At 43.2% G+C, this 17162-nt stretch overlaps 1 protein-coding gene across 4 annotated transcripts in view; it reads left to right on the forward strand.

Moving 5' to 3' along the window:
- TRIO (trio Rho guanine nucleotide exchange factor) overlaps positions 1-17162 on the forward strand; it is a 383177-nt gene that overhangs the window by 270849 nt on the left and 95166 nt on the right. For all 4 annotated transcript variants that reach the window (XM_059916123.1, XM_059916125.1, XM_059916124.1 and 1 more), the window contains exons 22-30: positions 6659-6853; positions 6954-7069; positions 7906-7972; positions 8577-8686; positions 9617-9686; positions 10295-10384; positions 12256-12348; positions 14427-14538; positions 15736-15926. In XM_059916123.1, coding sequence (XP_059772106.1) covers positions 6659-6853; positions 6954-7069; positions 7906-7972; positions 8577-8686; positions 9617-9686; positions 10295-10384; positions 12256-12348; positions 14427-14538; positions 15736-15926 — 1044 coding nt within the window. The remainder of the gene's footprint in view (positions 1-6658; positions 6854-6953; positions 7070-7905; positions 7973-8576; positions 8687-9616; positions 9687-10294; positions 10385-12255; positions 12349-14426; positions 14539-15735; positions 15927-17162) is intronic.

Raw genomic sequence — 17162 nt, forward strand, 5'->3', positions numbered from 1 at the left:
CTATACACAAAAATAAACTCCAAATGGATTAAAGACCTAAATTTAAGGCCAGACACTATAAAACTCTTGGAGGAAAACATAGGCAGAACACTCTGTGACATAAATCACAGCAAGATCCTTTTTGACCCACCTCCTGGAGTAATGGATATAAAAAGAAAAATAAACAAATGGGACCTAATGAAACTTAAAAGCTTTTGCACAGCAAAGAAAACCGTAAGATGAAAAGACAACCCTCAGAATGGGAGAAAATATTTGCAAACAAAGCAATGGAGAAAGGATTAATCTCCAAAATATGCAAGCAGCTCATGCAGCTCAATATCAAAAAAACAAACAACCCAATCCAAAAATGGGCAGAAGACCCAAATAGACATTTCTCCAAAGTAGATATACAGATTGCCAACAAATGCATGAAAGGATGCTCAACATCAGTAATCATTAGAGAAATGCAAATCAAAACTACAATGAGGTATCACCTCACACCCGTCAGAATGGCCATCATCAAAAAATCTACAAACAATAAATGCTGGAGAGGGTGTGGAGAAAAGGGAACCCTCTTGCACCGTTGGTGGGAATGTAAATTGATACAGCCACTATGGAGAACAGTATGGAGGTTCCTTATAAAACTAAAAATAGAATTACCATATGATCCAGCAATCCCACTACTGGGCATATACCCAGAGAAAACTATAATTCAAAAAGAGTCATGTACTACCATGTTCATTGCAGCTCTATTTACAGTAGCCAGGACGTGGAAGCAACCTAAGTGTCCATCGACAGATGAATGGATAAAGAAGATGTGGCACATATATACAATGGAATATTACTCAGCCATAAAAAGAAACGAAATTGAGTTATTTGTAGTGAGGTGGATGGACCTAGGGTCTGTCATACAGAATGAAGTAAGTCAGAAAGAGAAAAACAAATACTGTATGCTAACACATATACATGGAATCTAAAAAAAAGGTTCTGAAGAACCTAGGGGCAGGGCAGGACAGGAAAAAGGCGCAGACGTAGAGAATGGACTTGAGGATATGGGGAGGGGGAAGGGTAAGCTGGGACGAAGTGGGAGAGTGGCATTGACATATATACACTACCAAATGTAAAATAGCTAGAGGGATGCAGCCGCATAGCACAGGGAGATCAGCTCGGTGCTTTGTGACCACCTAGAGGGGTGGGATAGGGAGGGTGGGAGGGAGACGCAAGAGGGAGGAGATATGGGTATATATGTATACGTATAGCTGATTCACTTTGTTATACAGCAGAAACTAACAACAATGTAAAGCAATTATCCTCCAATAAAGATGTTAAAAAAATAAAATAAAATCAAAGGTTATATTGAAAAAAAACAACAAAAAGAGAAGTGGTGTATATGTACTACTATATTTAAAAAGGATGACCAACGAGGACCTACTGTAGAGCACAGGGGGCTCTGCTCAGTGTTATGTGGCAGCCTGGATGGGAGGGGAGTCTGGGGGAGAATGGATACATGTATATGTATGGCTGAGTCGCTTTGCTGTGCACCTGAAACTATCACAACATTGTTAATTGGCTATACCCCAATATAAAATTAAAACTTAAAAAAAAGAAGTGTTCCTGTACAGTAAAAAGATTGGATTTCTTGTGTGGCCCTTGACTTGGCTTTGAAAACATATCCATGGGGAATTTTTAAATCGTTTAGAATGACAACAGCTACTTTGTATTATGTTTATTTGTACTTTTTCATACATTCTGTAACAGTTTCTGACTCCTGCTGTTCTTCCTGGGGCTCTCTTCTCAGCTCCCCTCCACCCCAAGCTGTACGTGTACTTTTTCCATTCAGGCTCTCGGTGCCCGGGCTGTGGGAACCGCTGGTCTCTGTTCTGGAGGACACACAGTCTAGCGGGGCTCAGTGGGGAGGCCTGGCAGCAGGAGCATGTGGGTAGGGCGAGCCACACCCAGAGGGGCCATGAGCGCTCCGAGGGCGCCCCCGCCCGCTCGGTTGAGGGGAGCTGGCCTGTCGTACCTCTGCAGGTAAGGATCATATCTTTTCCTTCCTCTAGCTGCAGCACATGTTTGGCCGTATAATTCTTATTTTTTGTTAAGAATTGGATAATAAATACAGTTATTATGTGCCTTATATGATTTATATTTGTTTCATTGAATGTCCTTTGGTTATAGATAGTAAGAAAATGCCTAAGATACCACTCAGGTAGATTCAAGCTTTGCTCCTTTGCACTGACTTAAATTTCCATGGAGGCTCCACTCTGCAAGCCACGTGTAAGCCACGCAGCTGTTCACTGCCCAGCTCCAGGGGGCGCCATGCCACGCACACAGGTTGTGGTGGGAATGTCGTCATCTAGAGCTGAGTAGCGTGGCAGCTTTGTGCCACCAGTGGAGCACGTACAAAGGGATTTTTCCATTATTTCTAGTTTTCCCTTTTCCTCAGACCTGGGTTGTGGTTTCTGGAAGAATGAGCAGTAACAGGCATATTTTTGCCTGTATTTTATAAAAAAAAATAAGCATCTAAAATCATAGGTGACATCTGATCTTTCTATTTCCCAAATAGAGCTGTTTCTTTTGTTGGGTATATTGAATCAGTTTTGCTAAGAGGAACTGATAGGTTTTGAAAAGAACACCTCTCAGGTTTTTTTCTTAGCATTTTTTCTTTGGTTTCTGGCTCCTTTTCTTTTAATCAGAAAGCACCTGCTTCGGTGCTTGGAGACATCATTTAGTTTTTCGTGTTGAAATGATGCTCTTGTTCACCTTCTGTCCCTCGTCTTAGTGTCTTCTAAAAAGTCATTTTTCTCTTGTTATGTAGAGAATCCTTCGTTCTGACGTGACATCTTCCGATTCAGTAGTTACATAATTAATATTGTAACATTTTTAGGGTTAATGGAAATGAAACCTCTCCTCACTATCTGATTAAGACTCAGCTTGATTCCTTTGCAACTCAAGGCAGTAATTTCTCAAACTGCTTTTAAGCACCACCGGCATCCAGGCCATGGGTGTTTACTTAAAAGCAGATTTCTGTCCTCACCAGGCATGTACTGCCTTGGACTCTCTGGGGGCAAGGCTTGAAAAGGAGCATTTCTAACAAGCCCACCAGGCGGTTTTTATGCACACTCAAGTTTGAAACCCACTGCCTTGCTAAGACCTTCACAACTTTGTCCCCAATGCCAAATGCCTTACTTTGCTAGAAAGTGTCTGAGACCATTGAATGTGCATCCTTTCTGGGTTTCTGATTACCTGAGAACATGGTGAGTAAAGCTCTTGTGAGCATGTGGACGTAAACGTTCAGTCTGCTTTTATTTTTCTCCAGCCCCTTGATTATGCCTAAAGATGAGGTGGTTCAAATTACATTTGCATTCTTCAAAAATGAAAATCTGCTTTCATAACAATCTCTTATACAAGCAAGGAGGCAGCTGTGTCCTGATAGTGAAGGGCAAGCAAGAGTTGTTCAATGAAAATGCTAGGTGCCAAGCAGTGCTTATCGTAGGCATTTATGCAAAAAAGGAAAGGGAGAAAAATACACACATATTATACATACACGCACTTGCTTGTATGTAATAAAACATCTCGGGGGTGATACCCAAGAAGCTGATACAGGTAACAGGTGAATGTGGAGTGAGAAGGCTTTTCACATTGTGTCCTTTTGTACCTTTTGAATTTTGAATTCTGTGAATGCATTTAAAAAATACCAGTTAAAATAAAAATACACCGTTATAAAAGGTTCATAGATTAGCAGGTTCATCCTACTTAATTTCGATCACACCATTCATTCACTCAACAATTATTTATTGGCCTCTACAGTATACCAGGAACCACTCATTGGTGCAGAGCTCATGGATTGCACGTTCTAGTTAGAGAAACGAGCAATAACATGATGAATGAGTAAATATATATATACATACATGTTAAATAATAAGAGAAAAAGCCACGGGGGAGGGGAGGGTTGTCATCTTTGATAGAGAGGCTACGGCAGGTCTCCTCAAGAAGCCTCTGACTATCGGATGAGCATTTTTGTTTAAATGAAGTTTACAAATGGAAGATTTATAGATTTACCACGCTTTGCCTATAGGAAACCTTTTGTTCTGTATCTGATTTCATAGAATCAGCCTATTGGTGTCACATGCTTGCAACTAGTCTGTTTTGTGATGTGTTTTTGACATATATGAAAATCTTCCTTTAGTTTCTTGGTGGCTTTTGTTTTCTGTTTAATGTAGGTAAGATGCATTATCTTTTTTATCTTCACTTCTATGTCTCCACTGCTTAAAGCATGAAATAACTTTCTTAACACCTTTAAAGATTAAGGGGCCCTTGGACAACACGGAGTTGAACTGTGTGGGTCCACTTATACTCAGATTTTTGTCAACAAATACGTACTGTAGTACTGCCTGATCCCACTGAAGCCTCGGATGTGGACTGCATGGGGGCGGGGTGAGAAGTGAGGTGCAGGGGTCAGCACCCCAACCCCTGAGTTGTTCAAGGGTCAGCTGTTTGCAGTGCGCTCCACTGATGTCATTCATGACAGTGGAAAGGAAATGCTTAAATGGTGGTAAAACACAACTTCCCTGTGCTTTTCAGAAGGTTAACATCTTGGCAAACAGCAAAACCTTCTTTAGGCAACCTGATTTTTTAAAAATCCTGTATCAGCCGTGTTAATTCTCTTTGATATTAAAATTTAATAATGTTTCTAACTTAAATCCCTTTTGGAATTTATGCTTCCAAGTCTGAAGCTTTGATTTCTTACTTCCTTGATATATAATTAGGCTTGTCTTAACCAGAAAGGTATTGTGTTGATCACAAGTCAGAAGGTTTGTTTGACAGATATTTTCCTTTTAGCTCACTCTACTTGAGTTCGTTTGCACACAAGATGAAGGCCCTAAAAACTTTCAGAGTGTTTTGTTCGGCTGACTTTCTCCAATAAACAGCTTTTACACAATTTGCAATAGCAGTTCTTTTCACAGAGGTATTAATGTCTCTGGAGTTCTGTTTTCCTGTAGTTTTTTTGTAAAGTATGTATTCATGCCAGTTAAAAGTAACTACCACTCCCATGAAAGTTGCAGGTGTATACACACTCGCATAAAGGACCTAATGTTAATTTATTATCTCAATAAATATTTGGTAGATGGCCACCACGTGCCAGACACGTAGAAGGTGTGTGAGATACTAGGGAACAGAGTGAGCAAATGTCCCTGGCTGCTGGCAGGTGCATTCGAACCAGGAGAGAGACAGGCGGCGATCTGAGCAAGTGAATTCCACCTCTTTGGAGGGCGAGGCGTGCTGTGGGGCAGAGCAGAGCAGGCAAGGTGAGGGAGGCGCGTGGCAGTCGTGAGGGTTAGGGAGGCCGGTGAGAAGTGGCCTTTATTCGAGCAAAGCGTGAAGGAACCACGGGGACGTCCAGGGGGACAGCATTCCGGGCGGAAGGGGCACCGGTGCACAGAGGCGGAGGCCAGCAAGCCTGGAGGGGTGGTGGGCAAGCTGGACCCTGTGGAGGAGCCCGGGGTGGGGGGCGTCGTGTAGAGTCTGAGGATGCTCGCAGCTGGCTCTGCAGGTTGCCTGGTGAACTCTGCTCAGAACTTTTACTGCACAAAGTGAGACCGTTTATCCAGGTTTTGAACCCTGACCTCCTTCCTTTGGGGGATTTTTAAAGTCAATTTCCTGAGCGTTAGTCATAAAGATTTTCTAGTTCAAGCCTAAGTGAGAAAAGCAGGTTCCATTGCAGAAGAGTAACCGTACTCTTACGAAGTGCCAGTGGGAATGTTGAAGGACTAAATGAAATGGTGACAACTAATGATACAAGTAGTGAGTCATAGCGAGTGAAATAATAAATGAAACGGACGTGACGAAAAATCTGTTGATTTTATCTGAAGAATCAGATTTGAGTGAAATCACTGCCGTATGTATGTATGTATCTATCCATCTATCTTTCGGACCAGTGTTTTATGGTTATCCTTGGCTATAAAAGTAGGAAAGTCATACTTAAAGATCTTTCTATGTGCACATAAAATGAAATAAGTGTATTTCTGAGAGAGAGTTTTAAAATAGGGACTAAGTTTAAAATACCTCTATGAAGGCAGCTTCCCTAGTCGTGACTTTTCCTCCGGGTCTACTGAGAATTAAAGAAGAAACGAGCGCATGCTGTGATGCCGCGGCATCAGGGATTTGGTTGAGTATCTGCGGGGGGCGGCGGCGGGGGCTTAGCCACATAGGCTCCAGGAGAACGAAAATCTCAGACGGCTGCTGCCCTAAAAGGGCTTTCGGTCTAACTGGGGACACAGAATAAACAAGCGTAAGGCGGGAGGTGTCTGTAAGCAGTACCTACGGCCTTCACAGGAGGAGCGTCGTGGAATGTAGAGGCCGTCCCGAGTGAGCACCCACCTGTTCATTCTGCAGAGTGACCGAGCATCCACCAGGTGAAGACACCGTCCAAAGACAGTCCAGGCTTTTTCCTCGAGGTCATAAAAATGCCATTCATTGCGGAAGAGCTGAGGAAACGGAGCCAGTCTAGGATCGGGGAGATGAATTGGGTGGACTGAGGGTTTCAGTCTGAGTCTCTGTCACCAGCAATTATTTTCCTGTTCAGAGCTCAGAGTTGTAGGCAAGTTGCCACTGTGTTTCTGGTTTCTGGCAGTTGGGTTCATTTGCTTCACAATACTTTCCTGTTGTTTTTTTGCAGCAAACCAAAGAGAGAGTGAAGCTATTGATACAGCTGGCTGATGGCTTTTGTGAAAAGGGGCATGCCCATGCGGCAGAGATAAAAAAATGTGTCACTGCCGTGGATAAGAGGTACAGAGATTTCTCTCTGCGGATGGAGAAGTACAGGACCTCTTTGGAGAAAGCCCTGGGGATTTCTTCAGATTCCAACAAATCGGTAAATTGCTTTGTGCAAACTGAATAAATGACTGTTTTCTCCTTCGTGTACTGTTTGTCGATTTAATTAACTGAAGTTCATTGACTCCCTTGTTCCACAGAGTAAAAGTCTTCAGCTAGATATCATTCCGGCCAGTATCCCCGGGTCAGAGGTGAAACTCCGCGATGCCGCTCATGAACTTAATGAAGAAAAACGGAAATCTGCCCGCAGGAAAGAGTAAGCTTGTCTTTAAGAACCTGCCAGGATTCATTGAAAAAGTGAAGAAAATGTCACTTGGGCAAAGATGCTTACTTCTGTGTGTGCTTTGAAATCAAGCAGTGTTAATACTTTTCATTGCTCTGAATGTGCTTAGTTTTTACAGCAAAAATGCCACCGTGTCCACTGTCCCCTTGTCACCTGATGCAGAAACAGTATCCTGTTGTTTTTGTCCATGCACCCCCATTTCATATGTGGTTGACAAGTTGTTTTAGTGTTATTTGTCATCAATAGGTCATGAGTAATAATACTAAGGAGAAGAAATTAATAACACAAGTGCAGCTGTTTGGAAGTTGCTAATTAGTAAACTGTACTAGATATTAATAAAGACAAAAGATTGCCCTAAACCAGTGGTTCTCAGTCGGGGCCGGCTTTGTCTCCCCGGAGGGACATTTGGCAATATGTGGAGACATTTTTGGTTGTCACCCAGTGGGGAGGGGGGAGGGCTACTGGCATCTAGTGGGCGGAACCAGGGATGCTGCGAAACGTTTTATAATGCACAGGACAGTCCTACAGCAAAGCATCCTCCAGCCCCAAACGTCAGTACTGCCAAGTTGAGAAACCATGACCAGTAGGTACCTTAACAAAGTTTTTTCCAGAATGTTTTTTCCTTTGAATTGGTTACTGGATACTGTTAATTCTTCTATCTATTCTTGCTTTAATTCTCCAGAACATATCACTGACTAATGCTTTTTCAACCACCTTATTATCTCATAGACCCTAAATGTAAATAGTTAAAATAAGCACGTATCCTGACTGTGAACTAAACTAGTTGCTGTCTTTTCCTCTGCTTTAAGGTTCATAATGGCTGAGCTAATTCAAACTGAAAAGGCTTACGTAAGAGACCTCCGGGAGTGTATGGATGTAAGTAAGTTTTTCTGCTTATTTATTTAGATGGAGTATAGTGTTGCTGTTTATTCTTACCTGTTGGCAGTTCTTAAAATAATCGCGTTTTGTTGTTATTTTTGAGATTTGAAGTGTGCACGAGCCGCCTTCTGTGCATGTTTCTGCACTTCTGTGAAGTTCTAGGCGTGTTTTTGCTCATTACAGAGATGATACAGCACTAATCCTCTCATTCCATTTACCACATGATGGCCTGGCTGACATTCTCTCTGTGTAGAATTTTACAGCAGCTTCAGAGAAATGTGCCTACCGATTATGATTGGCACCTGATGCTCAGTAGTTTAACGAATATTTGCTGTACCTTGTGGAGTAGGTTTATCCCAAAATTTGAAGCTGGGAATACATTTAGAGCTGAAAAGTATGGAAACGATTCTCAAGTATTAATAACAACTGAGATTTTAAAAAAATAGTTCCTCATGTTTTTTTTGCAAAAGGTTGTATTGTTAAGATATATTTTCAATTATACATTAACTCTGGGTACGTATTTACAGAGGTCAGGAGTACCTGTTTCTTGAAGGTGAGGTATGGGTTTTCCTCTAACCCTCTCTGTTTCCCTCCCGGCCAGACCTACCTGTGGGAAATGACCAGTGGTGTGGAGGAGATCCCGCCGGGCATTGTGAACAAAGAGCTCATTATCTTCGGGAACATGCAGGAAATCTATGAGTTTCACAATAAGTGAGTGGCTTTATCTTTGGGGACCTCATTAGCTACTCTGGAAATCTGTGCTAAAGTTTCATGACAAATGAAAGTTTCCAGTAAATAAGCATAGCTTCCAGTGATTTTGTTGAAATTTGAAGGAGGCCTGCCAGACTTGCTTCACAAGGACAGACATTCTAGAGACTATTTTAGCAGAGACTCAACTTTGTATTTACTTTTTATAGAAATGAGATTAGGAAAACTGAAAGCTGTTTTTGTAGGAACCCTAACTTCTCTCAAGCCTCTGTCATCAGCTGCTACATCAGTTACTTCTTAGGGTTAAAAGAAAGAATTGCCCTCTGTGGGCTGCCGGCTGGTGTTTGGTCTTTTCTAAGAAGAAGGAGGAAGGAACTGAGGACTGAACAGATGTGTAGTGTGACCAAAATAAAGTGCACTTTCCACAGGCCATAGGAGGCACATGGTTTTATTTTCAAGATCAAAAACAAGGCAGCAGAAGCTCCTCTAGGTGGAGTCTTTGCAGCCCAAATAGCCTGTGGAAAGATGATGCTGGGCCAGAACGGGCGGTGTCTTCCTTGCTTCCCTGCCCCCCACCCCAGCAAGGACGCTAGCATCTAAACGGGTTCTCTAGGTTGAGTGTTTACCTCCCTAAATTATGTCCTTAGCTACTAAACATACCACTTCCCCAGAAGTAAGCTACTGTTGAAAGTGTTCAAAGGCTAAACTGGTTAACTCTTTGAAAGTCGCAATAACTTACCCTAGTTCAGAGCACTTGCTCTACATTTTGTTAAGTTAAAATCTAGAAGTTACAGTTTTCACTGCATTTGATTAAAATGATGAAGTTTGACATCGTCTGAATTCACAGTATGCTTGGTCTAATTCCCAGCATATCGCACTAGTCAAATGTTTTAAAACACCGTAATCATTTAGTATCGTTTTCTCTCTCTGCAGCATATTCCTAAAAGAGCTGGAAAAATATGAACAGTTGCCAGAGGACGTTGGACATTGCTTTGTAACTTGGGTAATGAAACCTCCTCAGCTGCTTGTTCTGTCACAATTGCTTTGAGGGAAGTTGGAAGGAATACTGTTCATTTCTCAAGTGTCGCCATTTTCTCCTGGTGTCTACAGAGAGAGAAGTAGACTTTACCTCAAAGAATTACGTTCTCCAGCTAGTTATTAATGTGGAATAAGCTTTTTATTGATAGTCGTGATGGTTTGAAATAGAATGTTGAGTTAGTGTGCCAGGCCTCTTCGTGGCCCTGGGGATTCGCAGGTAAATCATGAGTGCCCAGCCCTGCCAGGGAGGATTGTGCGGTCAGGAGGGAGGGAAGGAGGCAAGTGACCTGGTGATCAGGCCCTGCTCTCTAAGTGTGACCCTCACGCTTGCACATAGCATCATGGGAAGAGGGGCCGGCATCCAGCCGCGACTCTCCAGGCCAGGGGAGGACGTGTGTCCTATTAGCAGGATGTGTTTCTTATTTTAATAGCTTTCTTTATAAAGTAGGGTTTCTTAAATTGGGGGCTTGAATTTCATTTATACACACAGCTTCTTTTCTACACAAAAGTTTATCAGAATTTGATTTATTGTCATTTGAAAGAGATAGTCTAATTTTCTTTTTGTTTATATAGGCAGACAAGTTTCAGATGTATGTCACATATTGCAAAAATAAGCCTGATTCTACTCAGCTGATATTAGAGCATGCAGGATCCTACTTTGATGTAAGTAATAGATTACTAAAGAAGCTGTGATATTTTCTAAGTTGCATTTCGTGTACATAAAATGCAGCATGACCCATAACTTTCACCTAATGGATGGCATGATACCATTTTTTTTTTAAATGTATGTCTGTATTATTTTTTTAATTTTATTTATTTATTTATTTTATTTTTAGCTGTGTTGGGTCTTCGTTTCTGTGCGAGGGCTTTCTCTAGTTGCGGCAAGCAGGGGCCACTCTTCATCGCGGTGTGCGGGCCCCTCACTATCGCGGCCTCTCTTGTTGCGGGGCACAGGCTCCAGACGTGCAGGCTCAGTAATTGTGGCTCACGGGCCTAGTTGCTCCGCGGCATGTGGGATCCTCCCAGACCAGGGCTCGAACCCGTGTCCCCTGCATTGTCAGGCAGATTCTCAACCACTGCGCCACCAGGGAAGCCCCGGCATGATACCATTTTTATCTATCACATTTATAATGGGATATTCTTATATTCTGTTTTTAAAAGATGCTTCTCAAATACTGCAAGCTGTATATCTGTAAAAAATTCAGATTTTAATATATACATGTGTATATATGTCATTACTTACAATTTATATATAATCATTAATTTTTTCCATGTAATATCATGTAAAAAGCATGAGTATAAACTATTAAATTAAGCTTCTTTTCCCCTCTATAAAAAAAATAACTTTGAATCTTTTTTTGATCATTTATTTTTCCCATTTCAATTTCATGATGTTATTAACTTCCAAAAGTGGCCTATCAGTAAAATTTTACAAATAGCACTCTAACAGCTCAGACCATTGGGAGATTCATTAATTATATTCTCATTGGTGTAAACATGGTTCATCTTTATTGGGACCACGTTGCAGGGAGGTTATTTAGTACGAAAGGTGATGGAGCCTCATGATATAATATATAGAGTGATTTGGGGGTTTCCAGAACAGAGTCAAATGTGTGCCAAATAAATTTTGATTAAAAGACAAGGTACTTTCGAATTTTATGTATAATTTGGTGCATGAGGCCACGAGGGTATCAGACTTGTTTCCGTCTTTACGTTTGTACATGGCCGAGTGTGGTCATCTTGCTCTTCTCCGAAAGTCTGGGAAATTAGGATACATTTTAGCTCCTGTCTTTTGAGGTGGAGCCCTGCCTGTAGATGCCCCTATTTCGTTGCCATTCTCATGACCAGTAGTTACACATCACTGCCTGGGTGCATATGAAGGCTGCTCCCAGCCCAGGGAGGCCTTTTCTTTCCGGCATTTCACACGACCCTGGGTCTTGGCCGTTATGTGGAGCTCAACACTGTGGTTCCATGCAGTTGGGATTATCGAAGGCCTCATTGAGCGTATGGCACGTGTGCTGTTTGGAATCAAAAGTCATTAAAAAAAACCCATGCCCTAAGGAGGGTGCCAAGAGCTAAGATACTGCAAATACAGTAGATTGGTGTGAAAATGAGAGCAAGCAGGAGAGAGGACTTCCTTATAGCGAGGACGACGGGAGCCTCCAGTAGGGAGGGTTGCGATGTGGTCTGTGACGAGGGTGCGCACGTGGCCGAAGCTTCAGGAGCCGCAGCGGGAGGGTCTGACTGCCGGTCGGGCGCGGTGATGCCGGCACCAGGAGTGGTTGGCTTCCCTGCTTGACCTCTGCACGTGAAGGCCTGTAATACAGGGGAAGCGCTGTGTCTTTAGTATTCAAAGTGATGACCGAGACTTGTTATTTTTACGTTGAGCTTATTAAAAGAAGCAATAGTGATCTCTACTTTAGAAAAAGTGGTTTGTGTGTATTCATCATGGGGGTAAATGAATGTAAATTTTTAGTTCCTGTTATCTGACTTACACAGTGGTGTGTGTGTGTGTGTGCTTTTTTTTAATTCAGGAGATACAACAGCGGCACGGATTAGCCAATTCCATCTCTTCCTACCTTATTAAACCTGTTCAGCGAATAACAAAGTATCAGCTCCTTTTAAAAGTATGTATGAAGCCTCTTCAACCTGAAAAATTTTATGCACTGTGCATTATCATTTTGACATTGTTTTATGTATGTAAAGTACCCCGAGTTTTTGAAATAACACCTAGCAAATTAATGTTATTTTATAACTCATTGCCATTTATTGCCCCGACCGATTTGTCAGTGCATCTGGTAAATAATAGTATGTTTCTTGATTACGCACCTGAACTTTGTTGACTGACCCTAGTCCCTAACATAAAATGAGAAAGGAAGGAAAAATTGTCAGTCCTGGATGATTTAGTACCATTGTTCCCAGTATGACTTGTATCAGACTGACTTCTGCTGTTTCTTGGTTATGAATGATTATAGTTAAAATCACACTTGTAAAAATCAAATAATGATTAGTTCTGACAATAGAATGGTGAAGAAAACTTAGAATTTGTGATAAGAGTTGTTACAGAATTCATTATATATAATTGACGCACATTTTCTTGACTACAAGAAAAATAATTTACAAATTCTATCTCATGGTGTTTACCCCACCGTTTCCTTGGCTGGTGAATGTTATTAAACATTAGAACGTACCCACATCCATTCATCCCAGTAAGAACATTGCATGAACCCACCTAAGTCCTCAGTTCAGTCCTAACACAGCAATAGGAGATGATCATGTAATTTTTCTAGATATAAAAGAAATACAGAAGATGAAGTTATGAATGCCTGAAACCCTTATTTTTACCCTTTTTGTTAATACAAAAAAATCTAGAAACAGTAAAAAGTGGCTACATTCTTTTGTGAAGGGATACCATTATGGCATTCTTATATTGGAAAAGCTCTCCTGCACTTCGGTATCAGAACCCCATTAAGTGATTTTATGACCACCACGGCAGAAATATGTGGTTGCTATAAACATGAAATAGAAGTCAGGAGGCTAAGTTGTTTATATTCACGTTTGCCCTTTGCTTTCTAATTCTGCAAAGGCAATTTACCTCTTAGTGTCCTCAGGATTGATGGGTTCTGTTTTTAGCACGTGATTCTAGTAAAGATCTCTTCCTCGGTGACCTCACATCTAGTCTTTCACTGTTAAACCTCTGCTTTAATTTATAAAACCTGACTTTATTCTGCCCAGGGGTTCTTCAAGAGAGCAGTCATGAGCTATGCTGGCTCCCCAACGAGGAGGGTTTTCTGACAGTGAAGTTAGTCTCAGCACATTGCAGTTTTAAGGCACTTTTTGCCAAGCTGCTCAGAATAATAGGTGCACATCATCTGGCCATGAGAAGAGGGGCCTGTCAGGCAGCTGCATTGCCCGAAACCATCTAGGGTATGGCCAAAGCTGACTGCAGGGCCACGTCCCTCTTGTTGAGCACCAGGACACAGAAAGCTGTTGTTACTGTTACTGCCTGATAAAAATCATATATGCTCTGGTGAGAAAATATCTTGGAGCCCACCAGAATGTGAATCTGTTGTCCTGCTGTCGCTCATCTAATGACAGGTGTTCCCCTACGCAGATCTGAAATGTAATTATGCCCAGGGAGGCGTGCTGCAATCACTAGAGCTTTCTGAATGTCCCAGCACAGAGAAGAAGCGTTTCCCTGTAGGTAACTGTGCAGCGATGCTGTTCCCACTGTGAGACAGGGCAGCTCCAGGGCAGAGGGGACGTCGTGTTCGCGGCACCAGAGGGCTCAGAATCATGCTGGGGTCCTGTGCAAGCAGAGCAGTGCTAATTGGACTCTGGCTTGACCTTCGGATGTAACCACTAGCTGACTGTGCTTTGCTACACTGATTAAATATTTTATTTGTCATTTTTGAGGCTCGGTAGTTGACGTGTACACTAACTTCGTTTTAATCTCTGACTGCATGTGGTTTCCTCTGAACTGAAGAAACGTCCTGATTTGAGCAGGACAAACCCTTGCATCCATTGGATTAAGAGGCAGTTCAGGTTTATCATTCGTTCTCTATGCGAATCCCTGCCCAATTGACCACAGTCTGTTTTTATCTTGAAAGTCATGGATTTTCACAAACTCTTTCATTTCTGCAAAGACCTCCATAGTGGAGCATTTTGCTCTCTTGGGCTCGTTCACGGTGTTGGTTTCCCACAGGAGCTGCTCACGTGCTGCGAGGAGGGGAAGGGGGAGATTAAGGACGGCCTGGAGGTGATGCTCAGCGTGCCAAAGCGGGCCAACGACGCCATGCACCTGAGCATGCTGGAAGGTACGTCCCCCCGCCTCCCGCCTCCCGCCAGCGCCACGTGACCAACCCCCCCCCCCCCCCCCCCGCGTCCGGCGAAGTAATCCTGCGCCAAACGCTTTAGCCAGCCTGTGTGGTCACCACTGGTCACATTGAACGGTTTCCCAGTTAGGGCAGAGGTGCTGCTATTTGTTAGTTACAGAGACCCCCCCCCCCCCCAAATCAGAGGCCAAGCCGGAGCACCGTTTCCCCCTCTGATGTAAAATCCCGAGCTGGTGGGCAGCCCTCAGGGCGTCACCAGGGACTCAGGCTCTGTCCAGCTGCTCTCTCTCCGCTCCTTGGACGTTTTGCTGGTTGGCCAGCTGCAGGGTGTGTCAAGGCCACATTAGCCTTCCATCTACCAGGACGTGGGGAAAGAGCGGGGAGGGGACAGCTCGAAGGGCAGAAGCCGGAAGTTGTGCCCGCGTCTCCCCGCGTGGCCCGGGCGTAGGTGAGCGTGCGTGTGGCTGCTCCTGGCCGCAGGGGGGGCTGGGAAATGTAGTGCTGGCTTGAGCGGCCGCGGAGGGGCTTCTGCTCGTCGAGGAGGGGGCCCCTGGAGGCTGGCACATGGCTAGCAGCCCCTGCCCGGGTGTCGGCCACTTCAGGAAGAGACAGCCGCAGTGAATGGCAGCCAGTGACCAGAGCGCGACCGACGCGCTGGAAGAGCTTCGTGTCCAGAGGAGAGAAACCCCCCAAGGAAGGGGACGTCTCCCAGAAGGAAGGCCAGACCAGGGCCTTGAAGAAAGGCTGGGACTTCAGCAGAATGTCCGGGGAGGATGTTCCAGGCTGAGGGAGCAGAGGGTCGAGACGCAGCTGCAAGTTGGTGGCAGGTGGGGGGGTGGTCGGTGAGCGCTCCTGGACGGAGCAGGCTTGTGTGCTGGAGCGCTATGAGTGACGCTGCGGGCCGGGCTGAAAGCAGATCCTCAGGGGTGAGGAGGTGGGACCCACAGAATAAGGCTGCGTTTGTTTTGAACACGGGAAAATACATGCAACGTTGTATTTGAGGAATAATGATCCTCTGTCAGTGCCGGCGAGGCTGGAGCCAGAGGCCCAGATGGGAAACTTTAATCGGAGATGTAACCGATGGGCGTTTTGCAAATGTTTAAGTAGCCATAATGCTACTACTGCATCATTTTTCATTTTCTTTCGAATTGACCGTGCCTCCTTTCTTTCGTGTTCTAGGGTTTGATGAAAACATTGAGTCTCAGGGAGAACTCATCCTGCAGGAATCCTTCCAAGTGTGGGACCCGAAAACCTTAATTCGGAAGGGTCGAGAACGGCACCTCTTCCTTTTTGAAATGTCCTTAGTGTTTAGTAAAGAAGTGAAAGATTCCAGTGGCAGAAGCAAGTACCTTTATAAAAGCAAATTGTTTGTAAGTATAGGCCTTCAGAATTGTAAGTTTAAAGGTGACACAGTTGCAGCTTCTTGTGGTCAGAGAAAAATTACTGTGTGTGGCCTTCAGTTTAACCTCCCAAACTCCTGAAGTGTGACTCTGAAGCAGCTTCTTCAGTGAAATTCTAACAGCCTTGAGTCCACTAGAGGGCGCTTGTGAGTTTGAGTGTCCCTAGACGTAGGAAACTTGCTTTTTCTAAATTCCGTAGAATCCAGCTGCAGGGTAAGAAGACACTTTGTAAGTGAACTTAAATTATTTCTCTCCTGTGTGCCTTAACTAGCTTTATAAATAAATCAATCATGTTAGACTATGATTAAGTAAGGTCTCGTATCCTTATAATTAATATTTCATTCACCGACATTGGAATTTATTGAAGCAGCCTACTGGGTGGCTCACTGTGGGCTCTTAATGATGAAGTTTGATGTTTTCATTAAAAATACAGTTATGAAAAACAGCAGCAGAATACCATTATTAGAGAAAATTTATGTTATAAGCGGAAATCGTTTTAAAGATACACAGCCCCACCTGCCTGTAGACAGCCTCCCTTGAGCGCTTGGTAGATAGAGTGATGCATCTGAATTCTTCTTGAACTTGACGGCATACTTCCGGGCAAGAGAAACACACCTGGTGCTCTTTTCCACGGGTGGCAGCCCCACACGAGTATCTTTAAACCACAGGTCGACGCTCCGAAAAGTCTCGGGCGGGTGTCATCCTCGCCTTCCTTTCGTGGGCGATATCTCAGAGGGCTTTCAACACAAAATTGCTGGGCAGGGGGAGGAAAAAATCACAATCAGAGAATAGAAAATGCGGTAGAATTTGGTTTCTTCACAAGATATGGCAAATCACTTATAAATATTGGTAGATGTTTGGACTTTGGATAACTTATACATTATACGTTTTTATGATATCCACGTATTAATCAAATTCCCAAAGTAATAGAATACTACCAAGTGTAGAAATCATCTTAATAATAATCTGGAGTTTGCAAGTTCAAGTAATGATAGGCATACCATTTTCTTTGGCTTGTTTCCTGTTTGAGATTGTCTTTTGGATCACAGCCCACCTTACATCATTTTAGATCATATTGTAACTGGAAAGAAAACATGAAGCATTGCTGGCTAATAATTTCACTAGCTGGCCTTAATCAGTCCCTAGGGACCAAGCTAGTCTGTTTTAGAAGCTGATACATCTTCACTTAATTTATCTTTTAAAAGT

This window comes from Balaenoptera ricei, chromosome 3 (genome assembly GCF_028023285.1).
Source record: "Balaenoptera ricei isolate mBalRic1 chromosome 3, mBalRic1.hap2, whole genome shotgun sequence".
In the NCBI taxonomy this organism is placed as follows: domain Eukaryota; kingdom Metazoa; phylum Chordata; class Mammalia; order Artiodactyla; family Balaenopteridae; genus Balaenoptera; species Balaenoptera ricei.